The following is a 20912-nucleotide window of genomic DNA, read 5'->3' as shown; positions in this document are numbered from 1 at the left end:
AAACGAATTTTATTTTTATTTGAGGAAATTTCCTTATTTCGGCCGTAACTGTTTATTGCTTTAAAAAATTATGGCACGTTTTAGTACAGAAATGGTTGAATAATTAATGAAAAATTACGTGATCATAATTAATTGAAAAGGGCTGTATTAGAGTGTCTCAATAGAGAGGAGCCCATTGGTGTCAATTGTTCCATACGTGAAATAAGCGTCCTATCTCCTCCCGTTCTGCTGAAACAATGGCGGTAATTACGTATATTTTATTGTTCAATCCTGAGGCCTGCACCAGATTTTTAATACCCATAATGTTTATTATTCTAGTATATTGTGGTTAAGTTTTAGTTTGTTATAACTGAAAATTTTGGGTGGAGGTGTATAGCTAATAATTTAGATATTGTTCTTTTCAATTTGTTAAATGATGCAAAGATTCCGCAATTTTTTATGAAAAACTGAAACAATTAAATACTAAATACAAATACACATCTTACCGATCACCCATTTTGCTCAATAATCAACATTTTCGTCGGATTGGATTAAAGTGCGGCGCAAATAATATAATTTCATTAAAATGCCTTACCTTAACATAGATACCGCAACCAAAACGAAAAGAATAGTCTATAAAAATGAAGTATAGGCACCCACAAAACGTAACGTAAACAACCGGGACAGCTGATTGCCGTTTCAACTTCTTCTAAACAACTGACGTCATTGGGCTCTTCCTTATTGAGACGGACTCTCTGTACCCACTAGTCGCATTCAGTAAACGTAGCAAAATGATCCCGAACGTAGCGATAGTGACTGGCAACGTGTATGTATATAAAGGTTATGGTGTCTTTTTTTGTTTGGATGTTGTTGATTTGAGATTTAGATTTTTTTCGAAGGTATATCTTTTTCAGTGTTTGTGTGTAGTGCTGCTGATTTAATATGTGTTAATAAGGTGGAAACGTCTTTGTACTCTAGGACCTACTACATCAGAAATTAGTAGAAAGGACGTTATGGACATGTTAATTGAAAACGAAATGAGGGAGGATAATTTAGTCAAATGGCTTTTGAATTAGCAGAACCAATTCGAATATTTGAGGATAATGAAGGTGTCCAATACCAAAGAATTGCAAGACTGTAAAGAATTATGGAGGGAACTTATTCTTAAAATATTTTCGACGCCTACATTTGTAAACTTATTAAAAGAGGTCTATTTTAGAATTTATCACATCCAGCATGTTGAGAAGAGGATTTACCACACCTGGAAGTTGATATTGCAGATGAGGTTGGAAATGAAGAAAGGAACAAAATAGCAAATATGCTCTTATAACAAATAAAAATATGTTTTCGAATTATTGCTTTTTTTTTGTAATTCACATAAGTGCAAAATTTTATTTCTTTCCTCCTGGATTTTCTCACTTCTTTTAATGGCACTTCGTAGGAGGTTAATTTCTTGTACTCGAGCTTCCTCTATATTTGTCAGCCTTCTGCGTAGATAAAACATTAAACTCTGACTTCCTAACCTTGGTACTTCTAAAATGGAAACATGTTATAAGACTCTAATTAATTTAATTATTCCAATAAAAAAATTGTTGAAACAACCTACAGGGGGGATACACATGTTGCTCCGATTGGAGCGGTTTCCATCTGTGAAGTCACTGGGATAACGGGTGGGTCCTTCTTATTTTTGGCAAGGGGCTTTTTTCATTATGCCAGGAACCGTTGTAGAGGTATTAGGTGTTTTGTCCTCCCTATGTATTTTATCAATCTGGTGATAATATTCCTAGTAAATTCTACCCCTTCCAGTTTTCCCTATATTGTCTTTGATGCCTGTGTCGTTTTTTTTTCAGGTTTCTTCATGTCCTGTTCAATATTTCTTCGGTTTAGTGAAATTACATTCTGCAAATAGCTTAAAATTCCATCTTTCCATATTTCGTGTCAGTGTAATTTTCGTTTAAAAAAAGATTACCGTTTGTTTGAAAAAAAGACAAACCTTCATACAATCTTCGAAAATTAGTGGGGTTTTCGAGCAAACTTTCCTGTTAGGACCCAGAAATTTTTTTTTGTAAATACGAATAATAAATAATAACAAATAACATAAATTTATTATGTTGGAATTTTGTACTCACCATCATTGTCCAATAAAGCTTAACCAAATTCCTTGTTCAAGACCAAATTTTGCCAATACCGATCGCTTCGCTACCGCTACCTAGCAAAAATAAACTCGCTACTAAAAAAGAAATGTTGGATTTGTAGTGCATGATGCACCGGACGTTTCCGATACGGCTATGTAAATTCAAATGTTCAACACGCTCCCTTTGCTACGTACGCTGAATACGACCACTCTATGATGAATGTTAGAAAATTTTGTGGAAACCGAGCTTTTAAAATCAAATAGCAGTTACGTCCCCTGATGGTCAGGGGACGTAATTGCCAGAAACAATGAGTTCTAGTAGTTTATCTTAGCCGACCTACATAATAAATCAATTTTTTTTTTATTTCTCGAACTGTCGTTTTTCCTATCGGGGACACCGCCATACGTAAAAGCTAGTCTGTTACTTTTGAGAGCTTTAATAAATTTTCGGCAGTATATTTTTAATACCCCTCCGCTATGCTCTATCTATGCCATCACAGACTTTAAAAACACAAATAGTGCAAAAAGCACCGCCTACTTTTACATGTCGGCTACTCCCTTAGATCTGTCAAGGCTCTGTCGCGTAATCAAAGAAAATGACGTTCGGTGCATTATTTTCGCAACAAGTGTTTAAAAAATCGCCGGACAGATATCGAAAGTACCACTTTGTTTTATCGAAATCAACGACAACGGCTGGATTAGTTTTTATTACTCTTTTAAATGCTATCTCGTTTTTAAGTACAAAATCAAACATGCGCCGCTCAACACGAAAGCGGTTTTGGTCCACCAGCGAGATCTGCAGCTCGGGGATTCCCCCGTTATTAAGTCGGGCGGTTCGGCACGGCGATCCCACTAAATAAAAAAATATCACCCTTTGACCCGGTCGCAAAACCAACACTCGTCTCACTTACGCGATCGATTTTCGGCACCAGCCGCTTAGCGATCAGCTCGCAGCCCCTAATTTTAATCCTGATACTCTTCAGGGTATCGCGTAACCTAGTCGCATCTTTTTCCGCCATTTCTTCGATGTGCGCGCTTTTCATCAAGTAAGCCAGGCTCGCGTCCATCGCCAACGCCTGCTTGACAGCCGATAAAAGTTGAATACTCACGTCTAGGTTGCTGTAACGCCCACCGGGAGCGACACGGTGTATCGATTTCGGGTGGTACGGGTGCTTGTAGAACTTGAAAAGACCGAATCTTATTCTGTGCCGCTGAAACGGCAACGCGACCCCGAGCTCCTTCAAATCGCTGTCGCTCATGTGCAGAAATTCGTACAAACCGACGTTTTTCTCGTAAAATAGAGGCACCAAAGAGCGGCACCCTGTGGCTTGTAGCATGTCGCACACGTCCAGGAAAAACCGCGGCCGTTCGTCGATGTCGAGTCTTGAGAAGTGATCTTCGAACGAGCATCTGTTCTTGTCGACCACCTCGTACACGACGTCTTCTTTGTCGGGCGGGAATAGATTCAAAATCTCCTCGAAGTTAAAGTTTTTCGCCATGTCTAGCGGTGTCTGTCCTCGGACGTCTTGCAAGTGCGGGTCGAAGCCCTCGTCCAGCAGAAACTTAACCACCTCGGTCCGGTTGCTGCTCACGGCCCACGTCAAAGCCTGTAAGGCTTGAAATAGTGCTAATAGTCCTAAACCTATTTTTACTTGCAACTAAAGGAAGAAAATTGTTGAAAATGGCGAATTTGGAAAACTGCGCATCCTAAAAATGAGAAAATTAACAATATGTTCAAAGCTCTTCGCGATTAAAACTCAATATTTGATGCAAAAATAGTTGGTCAATATGACTAGCCCCATCAGGCCACCAAAGAGATGTACCGGGCGTTCAATTTATCTATTACGCTATTACTAGAATATATGAGAAGAAAGGTAGGTATTTCTCAGGGATTAATCCACTCAGTTTTGAAAAAATATAAATATAATGCATCTAAATTTCGTAAAACTCAAAAACTAAGTGCAGAACAATGACAAAGGAGGATGTAGTTTGGTTTGGATTTTTTAAATAGACATAATGAGAATAATAATTTTTTGAAAAACATTTTATGGACTAATGAAAGTTTATTCATCACAAGAAGGGGCTGTAATAGACGAAATACGCGATATTGGTCTTTAAATAATCCTAGACAAATACATGAAATGAAAGCCCAGTTAATATATGGTTTTGTGTCATAGATGGGCATAGGGTCCGATATTTATAGATAAAAAGTTAACTGGAGATCATTATTTGCAACTCTTAGAGCACCAAATAGAACAATATATAGAAGATTTACCCATAAATATATCAGCGCTGATTATATAGCAGCAAGACGGTGCCCCTCACAATGTCGTGCAAGTTTGTCAACAATGACTGGACTAAAATATAAAGTGTGTTACATCATTGTAATCGGAATAAGATATTATATTAAACACATATATAATATACAGGGTGTTCCATTAAAAAAATGATGTAGGCTTATATGTCAGAAAATTGATTGTGTTTTGTTTTATACGTCACTTGGAAAAAACTTGGCTACTAACCCTACATTTTGTTTTTTTGTTTACAAACAACAAAGTTACAGCCAATTAAAATGTTATCAAGATAAATTGAATGCACGGTACAGGAAGAACAGAAACTGTAAGGATGAAAATACTGCGATCAAAAGTTTTACAAGAAAAAACGAAAATTGTGGAATATTTTAAAGGAAATGGGTTTTCGTTTCCAAAAAACAATTTCAAAAATTTATGCCCTCAAAAGGGGCTACTGGACATTCTAAATTTGAATAAAACAGGTTATACGAATATTACTGTCGACGAAATCGCTTCAAAACGAAATATAACTTCGCTTTCGGCCATATTACTGTAAATTAAACCTCAGAATTGACATGCGCGCAAGTAAACTGGTTTGAAGCAAGGCATAACAGACCTTTTCTAAACTAAGGAAAGTTGAAACCCTCTGTTGCAAGGGGGAATAAAGACAGTGGATGTGACTGAAACAAAGGAAATAAGAAGTTGATAACATGCTAGAAAACTCATTATTCCTATGGACTCCAATAGTTCATCTGACTAGTGGGAACTAAAATTTACAAATGAACTTGTATGGTAAATAGTAGTTTTTTTGAACATAATATTTATTACAATTTAACTATTTTTATATGTCGCAATTATCTGTCCATCTCTATAATTGTGACAGGGGCATTACTACATATAGTTTATTAGACCAAGCTCCTCTTTCTATTGAATTTATCTGAAACTATCGTTGCAATTTATCCAAACTATTTGATATAACCTTTGTTTAATAATTCCTTTCGTTATTATACCCTTGCATTAAGAAATGAAATATAATCCCGATATAAAAAATCGTGGATTCTTACACTCCACCTTTGGTTGTCCACCGCGTTACGATCGGCCAGCGGCAGAATGTACCGGACGGCCCCCAGGTTGCCCGAGTTGGAGGCGAACATCAAAGCAGTCATTCGTTTCCGGTCGGTCGCGTTAACGTCGGCCCCTTTCTCGGTCAACAATTTAGCGATGGCGAGCGTTTTCTCGAAGGGTGAGGTCGAATCAGGGCAGTTGCATGCCATCATCAGGGCCGTAACGCCGTGCCTCGCGGCGCGAACGTCCGCCCCTCTGTCCACGAGTTCGAGGGCGAGTTCGAGCTTGCCATAGCTAACGCATAATAGTATCGGCGTCCAGCCGTCCCTGAGGTCCGCGTTTACGTCCAATTCATCGTTTAGGGCTTCGACAACACTCACGGTATTACCCGCCGAGATGGCGACGAACAGATCATTTAGTCGTCGAATCCGTTTTTGTTCGTCCGTTAAGGGGGCGGCCGGCCGTTCCGGGGCGTAGCGGCAGCTCTTGACTTTTTCCTTGAAAGAAAACGTCGCGTAAAAGTCGACGGAGGTGGCCCCGGTTACCGGCAAACCTTGAAGTTGTCGTAGTCGCAGTCATCGGAAAATAGGCTGTCTTCGCTGTCGGAAAAGTCCGGCCCGCAGAGCATCGCGATCGTTTTGGGGGCAAATTGTTTTTAAATTCTTCGTCTTTTACTTCTATTGGCCAAGACTGCTAGGATCATTCGGCCATGTTTTTGTCTCTCTATATCGTATATAGAATAACTAAGGTCGACGATCCAATTTCCGACTTTTACGGCGTGCAGCAATTTAATCGACAATTCGCATTAATTCTCTTCACTATTCGCTATAAGCCGAACCACATCCACATCAATTTTATCAGTGAGCTTGTTAATGTATGTAATGTATTAATGTATCACTTATGTTATGTCTTCGTCAGTTGTGTAAAAGTAAGTAATAAGACTAATTCAGTCATTTTAGTTTTTTTTTTTCAAAGGGGGAAATAATTCTCTCCACCATTCACTCTATACCTTGGACAAAGGTGCACCTGTCATTGTCTGTTCTCGATTTGGCTTTTTCTATTCTTACTAAAGGAACAACTCTGATTATTTTTTTCCACTATTCTACTGGGAAAATTTTTGTGAATTCTATATGTATTTCTTTTGTTTTTTTTTTTTCAATTAACAAGGCGGATTAGTTTTTTCCACCGATCAATGATGAATCAGTCATGTCTCTCAGTTCTATTTCCGTTTCATTTTTATTATTAAACGACCAAAAGGATTGGATTCCGACGACCTTGCTAAATCAGTTGCATCCAACTGACAATGAGAGAGCATCAGCCCATTGTTTCCACCGTTCAATGTTGTCATGTTTTTTGTTCATGTTTGTCAGTTATAGCTTCGTTTTTCTTGCTCTTATTAAAGAGACGTTTTATTCATATTCTTCACCATTCTACTGCGAAGCTCAATCTATTATCTGTATCATTTCTAGCTTCTTTTTCTTTTTTCATTAAACGGATAAACATATGGAATAATAACCACCTTTTTGTATGTGATAAAACTTTAAAGTCATTTTTATGAATTATATCTCTGTTTCTCTCTTAACCGTATATAACTTGTAGAATGGCGACAACCTTTCTATTTATTTTATCCACCATTCTACGGTGAAGGTCAATTTTTATTTCTAGTATTTGTAATAGTATTTTTAGTTCTACCACCTTTTTTTTTCAATTAAACGGACGAACGATGGCACTGGATCTGATACTTGTATCAGTTTCAGCTCCTTTTTCTTTTTTCATTAAACCGACGAACGCATGGTGACTACTTTTCTGTATGTTATGTTAAAAGTTATTTTTGTGAATTCTATATCTGTTTCTCTCTCAACGTACATAACCTCGACGACCTTTCTCTACCAGCTGGATCCACCGTTGTTTCCACCATTCGCTATACGTTAAGTCCATCATTATTGCCAATTTCGGCTTCATTTTTTTCTACTCTTATTAAAGTGACTAGGCTGATTAATTTTATCCACCATTCTACTGTGAAGGTTAATTTGTTATTTGTATTTCTAGTATTAGTAATAGTATCTCTAGTTCCAATTCCTTTACCAGCTAGATTCACTGATGAGAGAGGGACCAGGCACCTCTGCGAAGGTCAATTTATAATTATTTGTATTTCTAGTATTAGTAATAGTATTTCTAGTTGTACCTCCTTTTTTTTTCTTCATTAAACGGACGAACGTATAGAATAATGAAGACCTTTCTGTATGTGATAAAACTCTAAAATCATTTTTATGAATTCTAGCTCTGTTTCTCTCTTAACGTAAATACCGTGTAGAATGGCGACAACCTTTTTATACCAACTAGATAATGCTCGTTGTGTCCATTATTCGCTATATTCTCATAAAGTGACGAGGCTAATTAATTTTATCCACCATTCTACCGTGAAGGTCAATTTATTATTAGTATTAGTAATAGCATTTCCAGTTCTACCACTTATTTCCTTTTCAATTAAACGGACGAACGTATAGAATTATGACGACCGATCTGTACGTTCGTTGTCCCTTCCCATCGTTGTCCAAACGCTCGTCAAACGCGCAAGCGCGACAAGTGGCGGTGAATAAAAGCTACGCCCGCGTTCAATCGACATTTATTTCGGCAAATTCACAAAATCAGACGATTGAAACGTAAACCTTAAAACGCAACAACATAAAAAGGGCGGGCGCGCGCGCGCGCCTCAGTCCCGCACCGCGACGCCCTTGGCGCTGTGCGCCTGCAGCACCGCCACCGCCTCGTCCACCTTGGCCCTGAGCGACTCCTGGTCCTTGATCATGTCCACCAGTTCCGTGTTGTCGATCTCGAGCAGCATCCCGGTAATTTTGCCCGCCAGTTCCGGATTGAACTTCCTGATACTCGAGTACAGCTGCTCCCCGATCATCTGTTTCTGGGGATCCTGGGGCGGCGGGGGCGCCCCGTTGTCGCCTCCGTTCCCCGCGCCGGCCCCGGACCCGTCGTTGCCCCCCGACGACGACGTATACTTGCTGTTGGGCCGCGACGGGGGCGGCGCCCCCTGCTGACCCGTGATCGGCCGGGGATGCGCCGCAGAGTTTCTCGCCGCCGCCGCCGGTCCCGCCTGCACCGCCCTCGTAGCCGACCTGTAAGCGGGCGGGGCCACCGGCAGTCCGTAAGTGCCGTTCGGTCTCGCCACCGGGGGCCACCTCGGGTTCGGCCTCAGGTGGTTGATCGGGGCCCCGAGTTGGTTGTAGTAGCGGGGCGGAGGCGGCGGCGCGGCCGCCGCCTGCACCGACGAGAACACGAACGGGGGCGTGGTCGTCGGGAACGTGATGCTGGATTGGCGGAGTGCGGCAGCCGCCCTCAGCGAGTACTGCGTGTTCAGTATCGCCTTGCGCTCCTCGCGTCTCTGAGCGTGCGCCACGTAGAGCGGTTTCGTGCCTACTATTTTGCCGTGCAGCTCGTCGATCGCCTTGTCCGCCTCCTCGGGGGCGGCAAAACACACGAACCCGAAACCCTTGCTGCGACCGTTCTCGGTCATCACTTTCGCGGACGTGATCGTGCCGAAACCGGCGAACACCTGGTGCAGCTTCGCGTCGGTGAAGGTGTCGTCGAGGTTCTTGACGTACACGTTCGCGCCCTGCAGCTTGTCGAACCGCTCGAAACGGATCTGGTCGAATTTTTTCCGCAGCAGGCTCACCCGCTCGGCCTTTTTCTGCGCCCGACCGACGTACAGCTGTTTGCCGTCGTAGTCGGTGCCGTTAGCGGCTTCGACCGCACGCGCGGCCGCCGCCGCCTCACGATACGCGACGAACCCGAACCCCTTCGGGGTGCCGTCGTGGTGTTTGGCGAGCACGATGCTCGATATCGGGCCGTACTTGGCGAACATGTCGCGGAATCGATCGTCGGTGATGCCGGCGCCGAAGTTTTTCACATAAATGTTGGTAAACTGGTTCGCCCTGTCGCCGAGCTGCTTCACCCGTTCCGATTTCGGCACGAAATTCGACACGTACACGATTTTTCCGTTGAGCAGCATGCCGTTTACCTTGCTGATCGCTTTGTTGGCCACATCCTGACTCTCGAAGTGCACGAAACCGTAGCCCTTGGAGTAGCCGTCGTCGTCGAGCTGCACCTTGCAGCTGAGGATGTTGCCGAATGCCGAGAAAGTGTCGTACATCGCCTTGTTGTCGATGCTCTTGTCGAGGTTCTTGATGAAGATGTTACCAACGCCGGACTTGCGCAGGGACGGGTCCCGCTGGCACCACATGATGCGTATCGGTCGTCCCTTGACGAGATCGAAGTTCATCGTGTCGAGCGCCCTCTCGGCGTCCTGCGAACTGTTAAAGTTGACGTACGCGTACCCGAGCGATTGTCTCGTCCTCGAGTCCCGGCACACGCGGAGCGACAACACCGTGCCGACGGCGCAAAACTTCTCGTACAGCATGCCCTCGGTCACGTCGGGGTGCAGGTCGCCGACGTAGAGGGACCCGCCCGGGAACATTACGCCCTGCGGCGGTACGTTGCTCATGGGCCCGCGCGCGCGATATATCCCGCGAATTGAAACTTATCCGTTAAGAAACTGTTCGGCTTAATACGTAACGCAACGAGTTTTTTTATTGCTTTTCCGCGATTTTTTCGAGTGTTTGTTTACGTTTTCCGGGCAACGCAAAACCGAAACACTACAAACGCGGCATTTTGAAATCTAAACGGCCGTGGACGGAGACGCGCCGTTTCCCGATTGGTCCAGTTTAAACCACGGATCGGTCCGTCGATTTTAACGGTTCTTCTTCGTCGACAGACACGAGCCCCTACTAGAGCGGGCCGATCCGATTCCTTGTTGCGATCAGACGATTTCTTTAATCGATCATGATCGCTAGTTTTCCACAACCAGCTCGCCTTATTGGCTTGTGCCAGTCACAGGAATCATTAATCAGCCGTAGGCGCGTAATAAGAGACTACGGCGTACTTTGTCGAAGAACCGAAAGACGCAATAGTTTGCACTTTTTTGTCTAGAAAATCCTAATTTATTGCCATCTACAAAATTCCAAAGTTGTATTAAAAACACGGAATCTTTACCTTACCTCACTCTTTAGCAGTTAGCAAAAAGGCGGGATCGATTCGTTCATTTTTAACGATGTGTTCATGATCGACCCAGCTCTAACCCCCATTTTATTCCTACCAGGTCGACTCATGTTTCTGAATTCCGATTCGTCGTATGTATTCTTGTATCTTTACGGCATTAATCGGAATCAATTTTCGAGGTTAGTTCTGTTATTTTCTGTTTATTGCTCGAAGGCATGGGTAAAAAGAGGAAATTGAAGCAGTTGAAAAACGACGAGTACGAATTCGACCCGGTGCCCAAGCATCTAGTTACTGACCATTTGAAAAATCAGGAAAAGCGCCTTATAATCATATTGGAAGGTGCCCATTTGGAAACGGTTAAGGTCGGCTCAAAATTCGAGTTACTGAACTGCGACGACCATGCTCATATTTTGCGTCAAAATAACCGCGAACTCGGTTCATGCCGACCGGATATCGCACATAGTTGTCTCTTAATGTTGCTCGACAGTCCTTTAAACAGGGCGGGTTTGTTGCAAGTGTATGTTCACACCAGCAATAACATTCTGATTGAAATTAACCCTCAGACGAGGATACCGAGGACGTTTAAGAGATTTGCGGGACTAATGGGCAAGTGTACACTTGAATGGGTGGACGTGCTTTATTAATTTGTGAATTATTTTAGTACAATTACTTCATAAGTTCTCGGTTAGAGCGGAAAGTGGTCCGAAACTGCTTAAAGTGATCAAAAATCCTGTAACTGACCATCTACCCGTGGGCGTGAGGAAAATAGCGACATCATTCTCGTCAAATGTCTTTCGCAAGTGTGTAGATTTAGTTCCAAAGACGGAAGACCCAATAGTATTCGTGATCGGCGCAATGGCAAAAGGAAGCGTAGACGTCGATTATATCGAGGAAACAGTTTCAATAAGTAATTATCCCCTGTCTGCTGCCTTAACCTGTACAAAGCTTTGTTCGGCCTTTGAAGAAATTTGGGGAGTCCTTTAGTTTGTAAAATTTTTGACAAATAAATATGAATATTTAGAAGGTTTGAACGTTATTTCATTTTTTTTAACAGTTGAATTTATTCAATCTAAAAGAACTTTGTACTTGCATTGCCTTTAGCTTTACTTAAGGACCCAACGTTTAAGACAGATAAGTTGCTCTCCTTTAAGTATAGACCATAGAGAAAACTAATAGCACAGCAGTTAGTTAATTACCACAGCATAACGATTTAGTCAAATGGAACCGCGTAACATACTTTTGTGCGAATGTGTTCAAAAACATACCACCGTGTAAAGCGATAAACTCTGAGTAGTCGAGAATTTGCGTTTTTGACTTCTAGTTAAATGCGAGGAAAGTTTAAGCGAGTTTTCGAACTTCCCGGACTTATCGAATTCGCTCATTGGTCACCGTCATCCTGCCCGTTCTGTCAAAACTTCCCTCCACAAAAAAGTTCGCGGAACATGCGCGTTTCCGAAAAAAACTGTAAATCGTTTGGAATTTTCGGACTGCGACGTGGTTCTGTTTCGTAATATTGGGAAATTTTTCAAAATAAAACATTTGCTCGGAAAAGTTGCGATAGCGGTTTTCAAATGTGTTTTCCTTTAAAATTTCCCCAAAACAAAAGACTGAAAAATATCGCTTAAGTCAATGACGACGTACACGAATTGTGATCGGAGGCAATTTTTGGAAAAGGCATTTGCTCTGCGAAAAAATTTTTAAATTTTGACCGAAAAAGTATGTATTGCAGTGTTATTTTAGCATCGTAATTCGTGCAAAATATTCGGTTCAAAAGGGTGGCCATTTACTTGACCTCAAACAGCCATTATGAAATCCGTGATCATCCAAGCCGTAATTCTAGATTATTTGTATTTGCGGTCGGAAATATGTGGCAAATGTTATTAAAAATGCCATATTAACGATATTTTTCAAGTTTTCCTCGATTTTAATGGTCATTTCGACCTTTTCATAACGGCCCCGCGCCAGAAGCTACCTCGGCGGCGGCCATCACGGTAGTATGTGCCAAAGCTTGTGAAGCTGGTTGTGTTAAGTGGAGTGAGTGTTCTGTTGCTCCGTATTTTTCGCGATTCTCATGTGGAATATTCGAGAAAATACGCAGGTAATGTACAATAAGCTTCGTTAAAGTCCAATTTATCTGGGAGAGTCGTTATTTAGCCGCGAAGCGACGGTTTTCCCGGCGAATTGGGAAAAATTCACGCGAGCTTCACTTCATAGGCTCCATTAAGTGCCCGCCATATTGAAAACTCGTCGAAGGAACGAATTTTCGCGTTCGTAACGTCTCGTTTCGCGGAAAGCGTTTTTTTCTGGCACGTTTATGCGCGTATTTTGCCGATAGTTTAAGGTTAATAGTTCTTTTCCCGCGTTCCGACGTCAAATGCATCATCTTAAAAGTGGCCGTTGTTCTAGTAGCGGTGCATTTCGCCGATAACCGCTGTCTCTCGTTCGCCTTCCCACGGCAATCTTCAAGGTCCCTTCTTCGACGGAAGTCCGAGTTTTGATAGCGGCTTTCACTGAAAATTTGGGTCTCGGGCGAAAAAGTTTGGGAAATCGCCGCACATAAACAATCACGTTTACGTTATTGAGGACGCCTGAACCCGGGGTGGAACTCATTAGCATTCGGGAAGTTTTTAATTGCACCGTGACGAAGGCTGCGGTGGCGATCGTTTGGATAGGGAAAAAAGGGGGTGTGGCAGTCGCTTCCAACTCGCGGTAAACGCGATTCACACTGTTTTTTTTTTGGTTTTATCGTGTGTGGGTGGAAAATTCACTTCGGGGCTCCTTTCAGGGAGGGACGTGGATTTTTTTCTGAAGCGGTGAGCATTTTCAGCACCAAGGAAATGTTTGGCGCCTAACCGTGCCCTGCTGGGTCGCGTTTTTCGGCCGAATCGGTGGTCCGGTAGTTCAAATGTATAAACTTTCTCCGAATGTGTTAATTTTCGGTGTCGGAGGGCGATCTCGATTGCTAGTTATTCCGCTGGTCCTCGGAGTATGTGTTTTTGTAGGTTAAGTTTTGCCCGCGAACAAGTTTGAGTCAATGGCGTCTCGGAAACAGGCTCGTATCGCGTAAACTTGAAAAACATTCTCCAAAAACGAAAAAAAACAATGTGATTTTTAAGGCAGCAGTTGCATAGTATGTCGCGTAGATCAGATTCATTCAATTAGAAATTAAAGCTCAATAAATCTTGTTCCCATTGAATGAGGGCGGTAATTTGTAAAAATTTGCAACCAAGATAACTTTCCAAAAAACAATTTTTATTACATGTTTAATTTTTATCGTTATTTAATCATAATTTTGGTTTAACTTGTTAAAATTACAATTCGTTTTTGATTGTTTTTCTTTGCCATTTGTATTGCAGAAACAAGATACGATAATGAATATCGCTTAATATTAATATGCCATCGCGAAGGATGGGATATTGGTCCGGCCTGACATCGCTTCGGACCAGTTCTTGATAGGCCCGGGGGGCGTCATTCATTCCGTTAATTCGTTTGGTTAAGGGTCGGCGCGCCCCAAAGTGTCCCCTCTGACGACCCCCTCTCGGCGATGCAACAAGTCGAGGCGTCAACTCCTAACAATACCGTGAGTGATTGCCTGGCCCCCCTTGAGGTATGAACGGTCGCAATTTTGGCCTGTTTAAGGGCGGTAGCAAGATGAACGACACTAAGGACAAGGAGCCGCCGCCGCGGAGCGAACCGCAGACTGAGCCTGTCAACGGGGTGGTACAGCCGCCGACTGTACCGCCCACAGACAGGCCCGGCCGCGTCACCAACCAGCTGCAATTTTTGCAGAAGACGGTGCTCAAGGCCGTGTGGAAGCATCAGTTTGCGTGGCCCTTCCAGCAGCCCGTCGACGCGAAGAAACTCAACTTACCGGTGAGTGCCTGCCACCCTCTACTACCCCACTTGCTCACATAAGCAATTGTGAGCCTTTCTGCACACTGTTTTTCAGGAATTGCTCGTCGGTACATAGATTTGTTCCAATCCAATGTTGCTGAACCAACCAGTTTTTATAAATGATTCTTTTTTCATTATTGGTTCCTTCGTTTGAAATTATAAGCTAACTAATGTAAACTTAAAACGTGGAAAGGGGAAGCGATACATTTTATGGTAGTTTTCAAATAGATTAGCTAATTCAAGGCATTCTTTGTCTCTTCCAAAATGTATTGAAGGTTTTTTTAGAAATTCAATAACTTATAAATCAAAATTTCTGAGTACATCATTTGTTGCTCCTTATACACCAGGCGTTTCTAGCTCCAATACTGTGGTGAAAAAAGAATATAAATATACAGTGTCGATTCAAACAGCTTCCACTGAATAGGAAGTATCCAATTTAGCATGCAGAACGAATTTCGTAGGCAATATTTGAAGTTTCCTTGGAATACATTAATGTGATATCTTGAATAATTTGAGTTTACAAGGCATCCCCAAGGACTAATTTCAGCAAAAAGTTATGGAGTTTTGAAAATAAAGGCTGGGTTGCCTATTTTTAAATTAATTTGATGTGGAACTTCCACACAGAAATGTAAGGAAATTTAAAATAAATCCATAGTATCATCCGCATTAAAAAAAAAAAAATCAGTTAAAAGTTTTATCGTAACTTCACAATTTCTTGTGGAAAAAGTAAAAGCTTTTATTTTCTACATTTGTTAAGCTTGATAATCCAGAGGCATATTAAAAAATAAAAATTTGCATCCTATCTGGTACCTGTCATCTAAAAGTCTGGAAAAATTTGGAATTCTAGTCCTTTAAGTTATTGAGAAGTCTGAAAAATCTGTAATACTAAGTATATTATTTTATGAGGTTTTGTCGTCAGCCTAGGTTTCGCAAAACTGTTTATTGCAATTGTGAAAACCCCGTTGCAAAAGCAACTCGGCCAATTTGGTATTCATGGTACCGCGTTTGTCCCAGGACTACCACAAAATCATAAAACAACCGATGGACCTGGGAACGATCAAAAAACGACTGGACAATAATTACTATTGGTCGGGCAAGGAGTGCATACAGGACTTCAACACGATGTTCACCAATTGTTACGTATACAACAAACCCGGCGAGGACGTAGTTGTCATGGCCCAGACCTTGGAGAAGGTATTCCTGACGAAGGTGGCGGACATGCCCAAGGAGGAGTTCGTCGTCGAAACCCAGGCTAAGGGATCTAAGGGCAAAAAGGGTAGGACGAGCCTGCCCGGCGTACCTGGTGCCACCCCCGGCCGCGGACGACCGCCCGCCGCTGTCTCCTCCACCGTCGCCAATCCGGTGGCCACCACTACGGGTAAGTTTTGCGTGGCACAGTGGAACGACCTTATGATATCAGAGCGATATGAGGTTTTTAGTCTGGAAATATATTGTACAAAATAGTTGCTTTACATGACTTAATCATACGCAAAAATATAGTGTGTTTTACAAAAACTTTTTTTTATATATGCATATAACTTTGCTTAAATGTCATCTAAATCTTTCGTTTTGAATTTTTTGGAAAGAAGGAGCTTTCAATTTTATTATAAAAACATTTTTTTGTAAAACAGTTAAAAACTAGACAGCGTGTTCAACAAAAATGAGTCTTTAACAATTGCCCTTTACTCAAATATTCTTGTAGAATTTTCATAGTCATTTTTGAAAAAGCCAGTAGGTATTTCAACATTAAAACAATTCATAAACAATTAAGACGGCTGACAATTTCTGCAGTTACATCTCAAATAAAATTGTTATTTGGTTAATTTTGCTAACTAGAATATTTAATGCTTCTTCCTTACTAATACACTGTTGTAAAAAGTCTACGACAAACTGAGCATCTTTAGATTTAAATTGTTTTCCTGCAGCCAAACGTATATGTTCTTCTGGAAAATTTCGGACATATTTCGTATTTCTCCATTTTTGGCGCTATTTGAGATTTCTAAAAAACCTCCAAAATATTTTTTTTCTTAATGTGAAACCAGATTTTTAATATATCACAAAAACTGTACATTTTACCTCATTTGACCAACCTTGTAGTTCTCATAGTGGTTATGGTTATCGTTATGGCAATTGGAACGCCCTTTATAATATATAATACAGTGCCCGTATATAGTTTGCACCATATGGCAACTATGTCTATTTTAAGATAATTTTGTTAAAAAATGCTTGGTAAAATTTCTAAAACAAAAAGAATTGTTTTGAAGTTGAACAAGTATATCTCAACTTTTGTAAATTCCATAGCTTCCATGGTTACATTTTCGTGATCGTAATACTCCAGCAACTATATTGAGATTATTGGTAAAGCGAATCCTGTCAAAAATTAAATTTTGTAAATACAAAAATGTCAATATGTTTTTACCTAATTTGTTCATTTTATTATATTTCTGATAAAAAATACGACTTATTTGTGTAAGATTTTCAAAAAAACCATTAATGTGTATTAGGCAATGACATAACAAAAATATTTATCGAAGTCAATATTTTATACTAGATTTTTTTTGATTGGCATTTCATTTAAATAGTAGTAAAATTTGTAGTTACACACACTTGTAGCATAAAGATATCTATCACCCAAAATTACAATAAAATGATAATAAATTGACTTCTTTCTAGGTAAGTGTGCAAATTTAATTCTAAAAATATAAAGAAAATTCTTTTGGTCTATGACTTTGATATTATACTAAGCCGTTCCTCTGTGTGTGAGGCCGAATTTCCAGGGGAGTGTAGAAAATAGACTAATTATCCAAATTGGATATTATTATACTCCACTGTAATATTATTTTTCCAACCATCCTGTTGGCTTCTTCATAGCTTTACTGAAACTGAAGTAGGAGAAAAACTAAACCGGACTGAAGAAGTCAACAGGAGGATCAGGAGGAATCCAGAAGTTGGTAAATAGTATTGCAGTAGCCCGTGGAAGTTTCTTAAACAAAAAAGAAATGCTCCACTGTACTCGGAATTTTTAGGAATGTTAATAAAAATAAAAATTTTTTAGGTTTATAGTCAAATAAAGTTTTTTTGTTTTAACTTTTATCATTTGTTTTTTTTTTTTGAAAATTTTTGTTTTCGGATCTGGCAAAATTTAAGTGGGACTTCTTGCCGTCAGGTACGACAGGGTTGCCGTTAGGTACCGCCGCCCCCGTCACGGTGCCGGGCAGTACAGCTACGACGACGATAGCGCCGGCGGCCACCACGGTGCCTGCCGCTCCGACCGGTCCCACCGCTTACCCTACCGCCAACTCGATGGACGCGACGGCGGTGGCGACCGCCGCCGTTAGTTCCGCTGGCGGCGTGCTGGCTACCGCGGTTCTGCCACCGTCTCAACCCGCCAAATCGAAAAAAGGTGTTAAGAGAAAGGTGAGTGATCCGGTATAATGGAACTACTATATTTGCTCTCGAAAACGCGTCGAGTTTTTGGACAAACGCAATGATTGCTATAGAAATTTTTCGCCTCTGATAATATTTATCGGGTGTCAGCCCCTGCCGATCAAAGTCGAAAACAGCGGTTTCTGAATATATCTTTTCAAGTATCTTACGTACCCTGTACGATAAATGAAATCTGTAAATAAGAAAATTGGTGATCTCGATATCACTCGCATCACATCACTGGCCAAACCATATATTTCACTTTCATCATTTCTTTAAAAAGTACAGTGAAGTCCGGATATAGTGAACTCGAAAGTTGCATCAAAATTGGTTTGCTGTATCCGAGGTTTACTATAAGCAATAAGCACACCCGATGTTGATCCCGATGAAAGCAGGTTATTAAATAATATATAAAATGATATACTAACATTTTTCTAGATATGTATATGTATTATGTAATTTTGGAAAAGTGAAAATGAAATATTCTGTACAAAACAAGTAACAAGTGAACAAGAACATGTAAACAATATCTAAAAAAATACATGTATCCACCTACTCCTGGATAAACAAGTGGGATATTTTGGTTTGTACAAGTCTGTTGGAAAAGTTAATATTACTTATACAGCTTTCAAGGTTACAAAAAGAATTCGAAACTTTCTCAGGAACGTCGCGTGACCCCAAGGATGTGCGTATCTCTATTATTTTTTCCGACATGTCTTTTACTGAAGGAACATTGGTCATGGCCACTTTCTCAATCATCTCCTCGTTCAGCTTATCTTCACTCAATTCTTCATTTGTGTCTGAAAAAAATAACGTTAATTTTATGTTATAGATACCTGTTGACGCTAACTGGACAATTTCGTCTTCTATCAAAGATTCAGTTGGAATAACTTGTGACCTCCTGAATGTTTTTTTAACCATTCCATTCATCACCAAAGTCAAAATCATCTTCTGCTTCAAAGGATCCTACATGTTTATAACAGTTTTGCAGTATTGTTTTTGCTAACTTACTACCAAGCACGGTGAATAAAATTTACAGCATCCAATAAGCTCACTGAAAACTCTTGTCCATCATTAATTGCTTTAATCATCTTTATCAGCAAAATCTTAGTATAGGGACACTTCATTGAATGGATTATGCCTTGATCCATGGCTGTAGTCTTGAATTGGTATTGATTTTTAAAGGTAATGGAGACAGTCGCTTTGGGCAAATTCATTTCATATTACTTTGTTTGGTGCCACTTTTAATTTTTTGTATTACATCGTATTTGAAGGTCTGTCATCACGATATATATAAATCACAACTAAGATAAAAAAAAAAACAAATGTGCGATGTATTTTCATTACAGGGGGAACCCCCGTAAAAGTTCATTAAAAACGGAAAATATATCTTAATCTTAACGAAATTTAGTTCACTGTATCCGATTCACTATAAACAGTAAAAATTTACATTTGTCTTATGAGACTTTTTGAGTGTATTTGAAAAAGTGTTCCTTATAACCTAATATTCAGAATAAACGGGTTTACTATATTCGAACTCCACTGTATTTCAGAAAGTCTGATGGTCCCCAGATTTTAAAAGATAGAAAAGGTAGAATATCACCTTCATGCCAAATTTGCGGAAGCTTGTGTCCTGCGGAATGAGGTTTTTGAATTTTTAAAAATACTTCCCGGTCCCTATCTCCGCGAAATACATAATCGATCGATAGCTTCAAATTTCGGACACTTATTTTATTTCATAGCGATATTCAAAAAACAACCGTAAATAAAAAAAAAGTGCAACCCATAAAGGACATAAAGTGCGTAAAGGCAAGGGCAAGCCAAGAAATAAAAATTATGTTTCGAGGAGATATGATATTTTTATACAAAATTAGGACGTTTCAATTTCTTTTCAGAAATTATATATAATTTTTATAATATATGATGTATAATTTTTGAACATTTAAAATTTATTTAATATTATAACCTACATATTAACAACAAGAAAACGATATAAATATTTTTCATTTTGTTTTTAGTTCCATTTTTTGGTACTACTTGTTTGGTTTGAAAGCGCTTAATAATTTGTCATCCGGATATTCAAAAAGTATGGAAACCGTGAAATATTGAAAATTACATATAATGGCCCAAGATGGTGCTCGAATTGCAAAAAACGAGTTATCTTATTTATCAAGAAATACATACATACACTTTTATAAACCTCTTCAAACACTCATTTATAAATAATTAGTTCATTTTTGAGTATATTAGAGCATGGAGTGGAAAAAAATCTGTTAAAAAAGGAATTTATAATACTAAAGTCGGATTCAGAACCCAGTATATTGACAAATATGATAAATCGTGTTTTTTTGCGAAAATTCAAAAGAAAACCTTTTATTTTACATATTTGTGGCATAGAATCCGAATCGGTAATAAAAAATGTTTTTTTTTTTCATTCACTGGGTTGGGCTAGAGCCTCATGTTTTGTTGTTGGGTATTTTATTTTGTCAAAGAGATACGGAGGGCAGGCATTTATAAAACGACTGCATGAAACTGTGTACGTTTTCCATTGATGGTTAATTTCCTTCACGGAGTTTATACAACATGGGTTTTAGACGCCCGGTAAATAATTTTTGTTTCTATCCAGGCCGATACGACTACGCCCGCGACCGCCTACGACTACAACCCGTCCGGCGAGTCGAACTCCTCCTCGTCGGCGAAGATATCGAAGCGACGCGAGTCGGGCCGTCAGATCAAGAAGCCGCTGCGGCCTGAGCTCGACGGTCTCGTCGCGTACCAGACGTCGGGGGCGGCGGTGCCGTCACCCCTCGCGCCGGGAGGCGGGACCGCCGTCGCGCACCACGCCCACGTCCTCAAGTCCAAGGAGAAGCTCACCGAGTCGCTGAAGGCGTGCAACGAGATCCTCAAGGACCTGTTTTCGAAGAAGCACTGTGTAAGTGTACTCGTGACGCGCTAAAACCAATAAATTCGGACCTCTTATGAAATTTCCCCCTTATGCGCTTTTACGATTCGATGAAATCTCTGGCGGAAAAAATATTACTGTGGTTTTTAAG

The 20912-nt window shown here is 40.5% G+C and overlaps 4 protein-coding genes across 11 annotated transcripts in view; 2 read left to right on the top strand and 2 right to left on the bottom strand.

Moving 5' to 3' along the window:
• Nucleotides 1-1370: 1370 nt before the first annotated feature.
• On the bottom strand, nucleotides 1371-6144 carry LOC132702527 (ankyrin repeat, SAM and basic leucine zipper domain-containing protein 1). Its single transcript, XM_060671211.1, has 5 exons — nucleotides 6023-6144; nucleotides 5469-5966; nucleotides 3025-3720; nucleotides 1586-2965; nucleotides 1371-1512 (listed from the first exon to the last, which is right to left on the bottom strand). Exons 1-4 carry the CDS (start codon nucleotides 6095-6097, stop codon nucleotides 2837-2839), a joined length of 1398 nt encoding a protein of 465 aa, XP_060527194.1. The 5' UTR covers nucleotides 6098-6144; the 3' UTR covers nucleotides 1371-1512; nucleotides 1586-2836.
• A 1951-nt stretch (nucleotides 6145-8095) lies between these two features.
• LOC132702084 (polyadenylate-binding protein 4-like) lies at nucleotides 8096-10128 on the bottom strand. The gene has a single exon (XM_060670502.1). The coding sequence runs from the start codon at nucleotides 9983-9985 to the stop codon at nucleotides 8183-8185; it is 1803 nt and encodes a 600-aa protein (XP_060526485.1). The 5' UTR covers nucleotides 9986-10128; the 3' UTR covers nucleotides 8096-8182.
• A 511-nt stretch (nucleotides 10129-10639) lies between these two features.
• Nucleotides 10640-11671, top strand: LOC132702197 (ribosomal RNA small subunit methyltransferase NEP1). Its single transcript, XM_060670695.1, has 2 exons — nucleotides 10640-11145; nucleotides 11201-11671. Exons 1-2 carry the CDS (start codon nucleotides 10755-10757, stop codon nucleotides 11521-11523), a joined length of 714 nt encoding a protein of 237 aa, XP_060526678.1. The 5' UTR covers nucleotides 10640-10754; the 3' UTR covers nucleotides 11524-11671.
• A 325-nt stretch (nucleotides 11672-11996) lies between these two features.
• LOC132701838 (bromodomain-containing protein 3) overlaps nucleotides 11997-20912 on the top strand; it is a 32940-nt gene continuing 24024 nt past the window's right edge. For 3 of the 8 annotated variants that reach the window (XM_060670072.1, XM_060670069.1, XM_060670067.1), the window contains exons 1-6: nucleotides 12275-12637; nucleotides 13896-14119; nucleotides 14179-14412; nucleotides 15448-15811; nucleotides 17600-17850; nucleotides 20486-20791. In XM_060670072.1, the coding sequence (XP_060526055.1) occupies nucleotides 14084-14119; nucleotides 14179-14412; nucleotides 15448-15811; nucleotides 17600-17850; nucleotides 20486-20791 (1191 nt within the window). In that variant the 5' untranslated portion in view covers nucleotides 12275-12637; nucleotides 13896-14083. The other 5 variants (XM_060670073.1, XM_060670071.1, XM_060670068.1 and 2 more) reach the window with 4 other exon arrangements.

The sequence above is a fragment of the Cylas formicarius genome, unplaced genomic scaffold (genome assembly GCF_029955315.1).
Source record: "Cylas formicarius isolate icCylForm1 unplaced genomic scaffold, icCylForm1.1 PGA_scaffold_5__7_contigs__length_24384050, whole genome shotgun sequence".
NCBI classification, from domain to species: domain Eukaryota; kingdom Metazoa; phylum Arthropoda; class Insecta; order Coleoptera; family Brentidae; genus Cylas; species Cylas formicarius.
The sequence above is the reverse complement of the archived record's forward strand: the minus strand, read 5'-3'. Positions and strand labels throughout refer to the sequence as shown.

What these genes read in the sequence shown, in the direction of transcription:
- LOC132702197 (XM_060670695.1), top strand. Translation starts at nt 10,755, where the DNA reads ATGGGTAAAAAGAGGAAATTGAAGCAGTTGAAAAACGACGAGTACGAA. An exon ending in GAGATTTGCGGGACTAATGG is followed by an intron (nt 11,146 to 11,200) that starts GCAAGTGTACAC and finishes GAATTATTTTAG; the next exon opens with TACAATTACTTCATAAGTTC.
- LOC132702527 (XM_060671211.1), bottom strand. Translation starts at nt 6,097, where the DNA reads ATGCTCTGCGGGCCGGACTTTTCCGACAGCGAAGACAGCCTATTTTCC. An exon ending in GCGACTACGACAACTTCAAG is followed by an intron (nt 5,967 to 6,022) that starts GTTTGCCGGTAA and finishes TTTTCTTTCAAG; the next exon opens with GAAAAAGTCAAGAGCTGCCG. An exon ending in TGGACAACCAAAGGTGGAGT is followed by an intron (nt 3,721 to 5,468) that starts GTAAGAATCCAC and finishes CAAGCCTTACAG; the next exon opens with GCTTTGACGTGGGCCGTGAG.
- LOC132702084 (XM_060670502.1), bottom strand. Translation starts at nt 9,985, where the DNA reads ATGAGCAACGTACCGCCGCAGGGCGTAATGTTCCCGGGCGGGTCCCTC.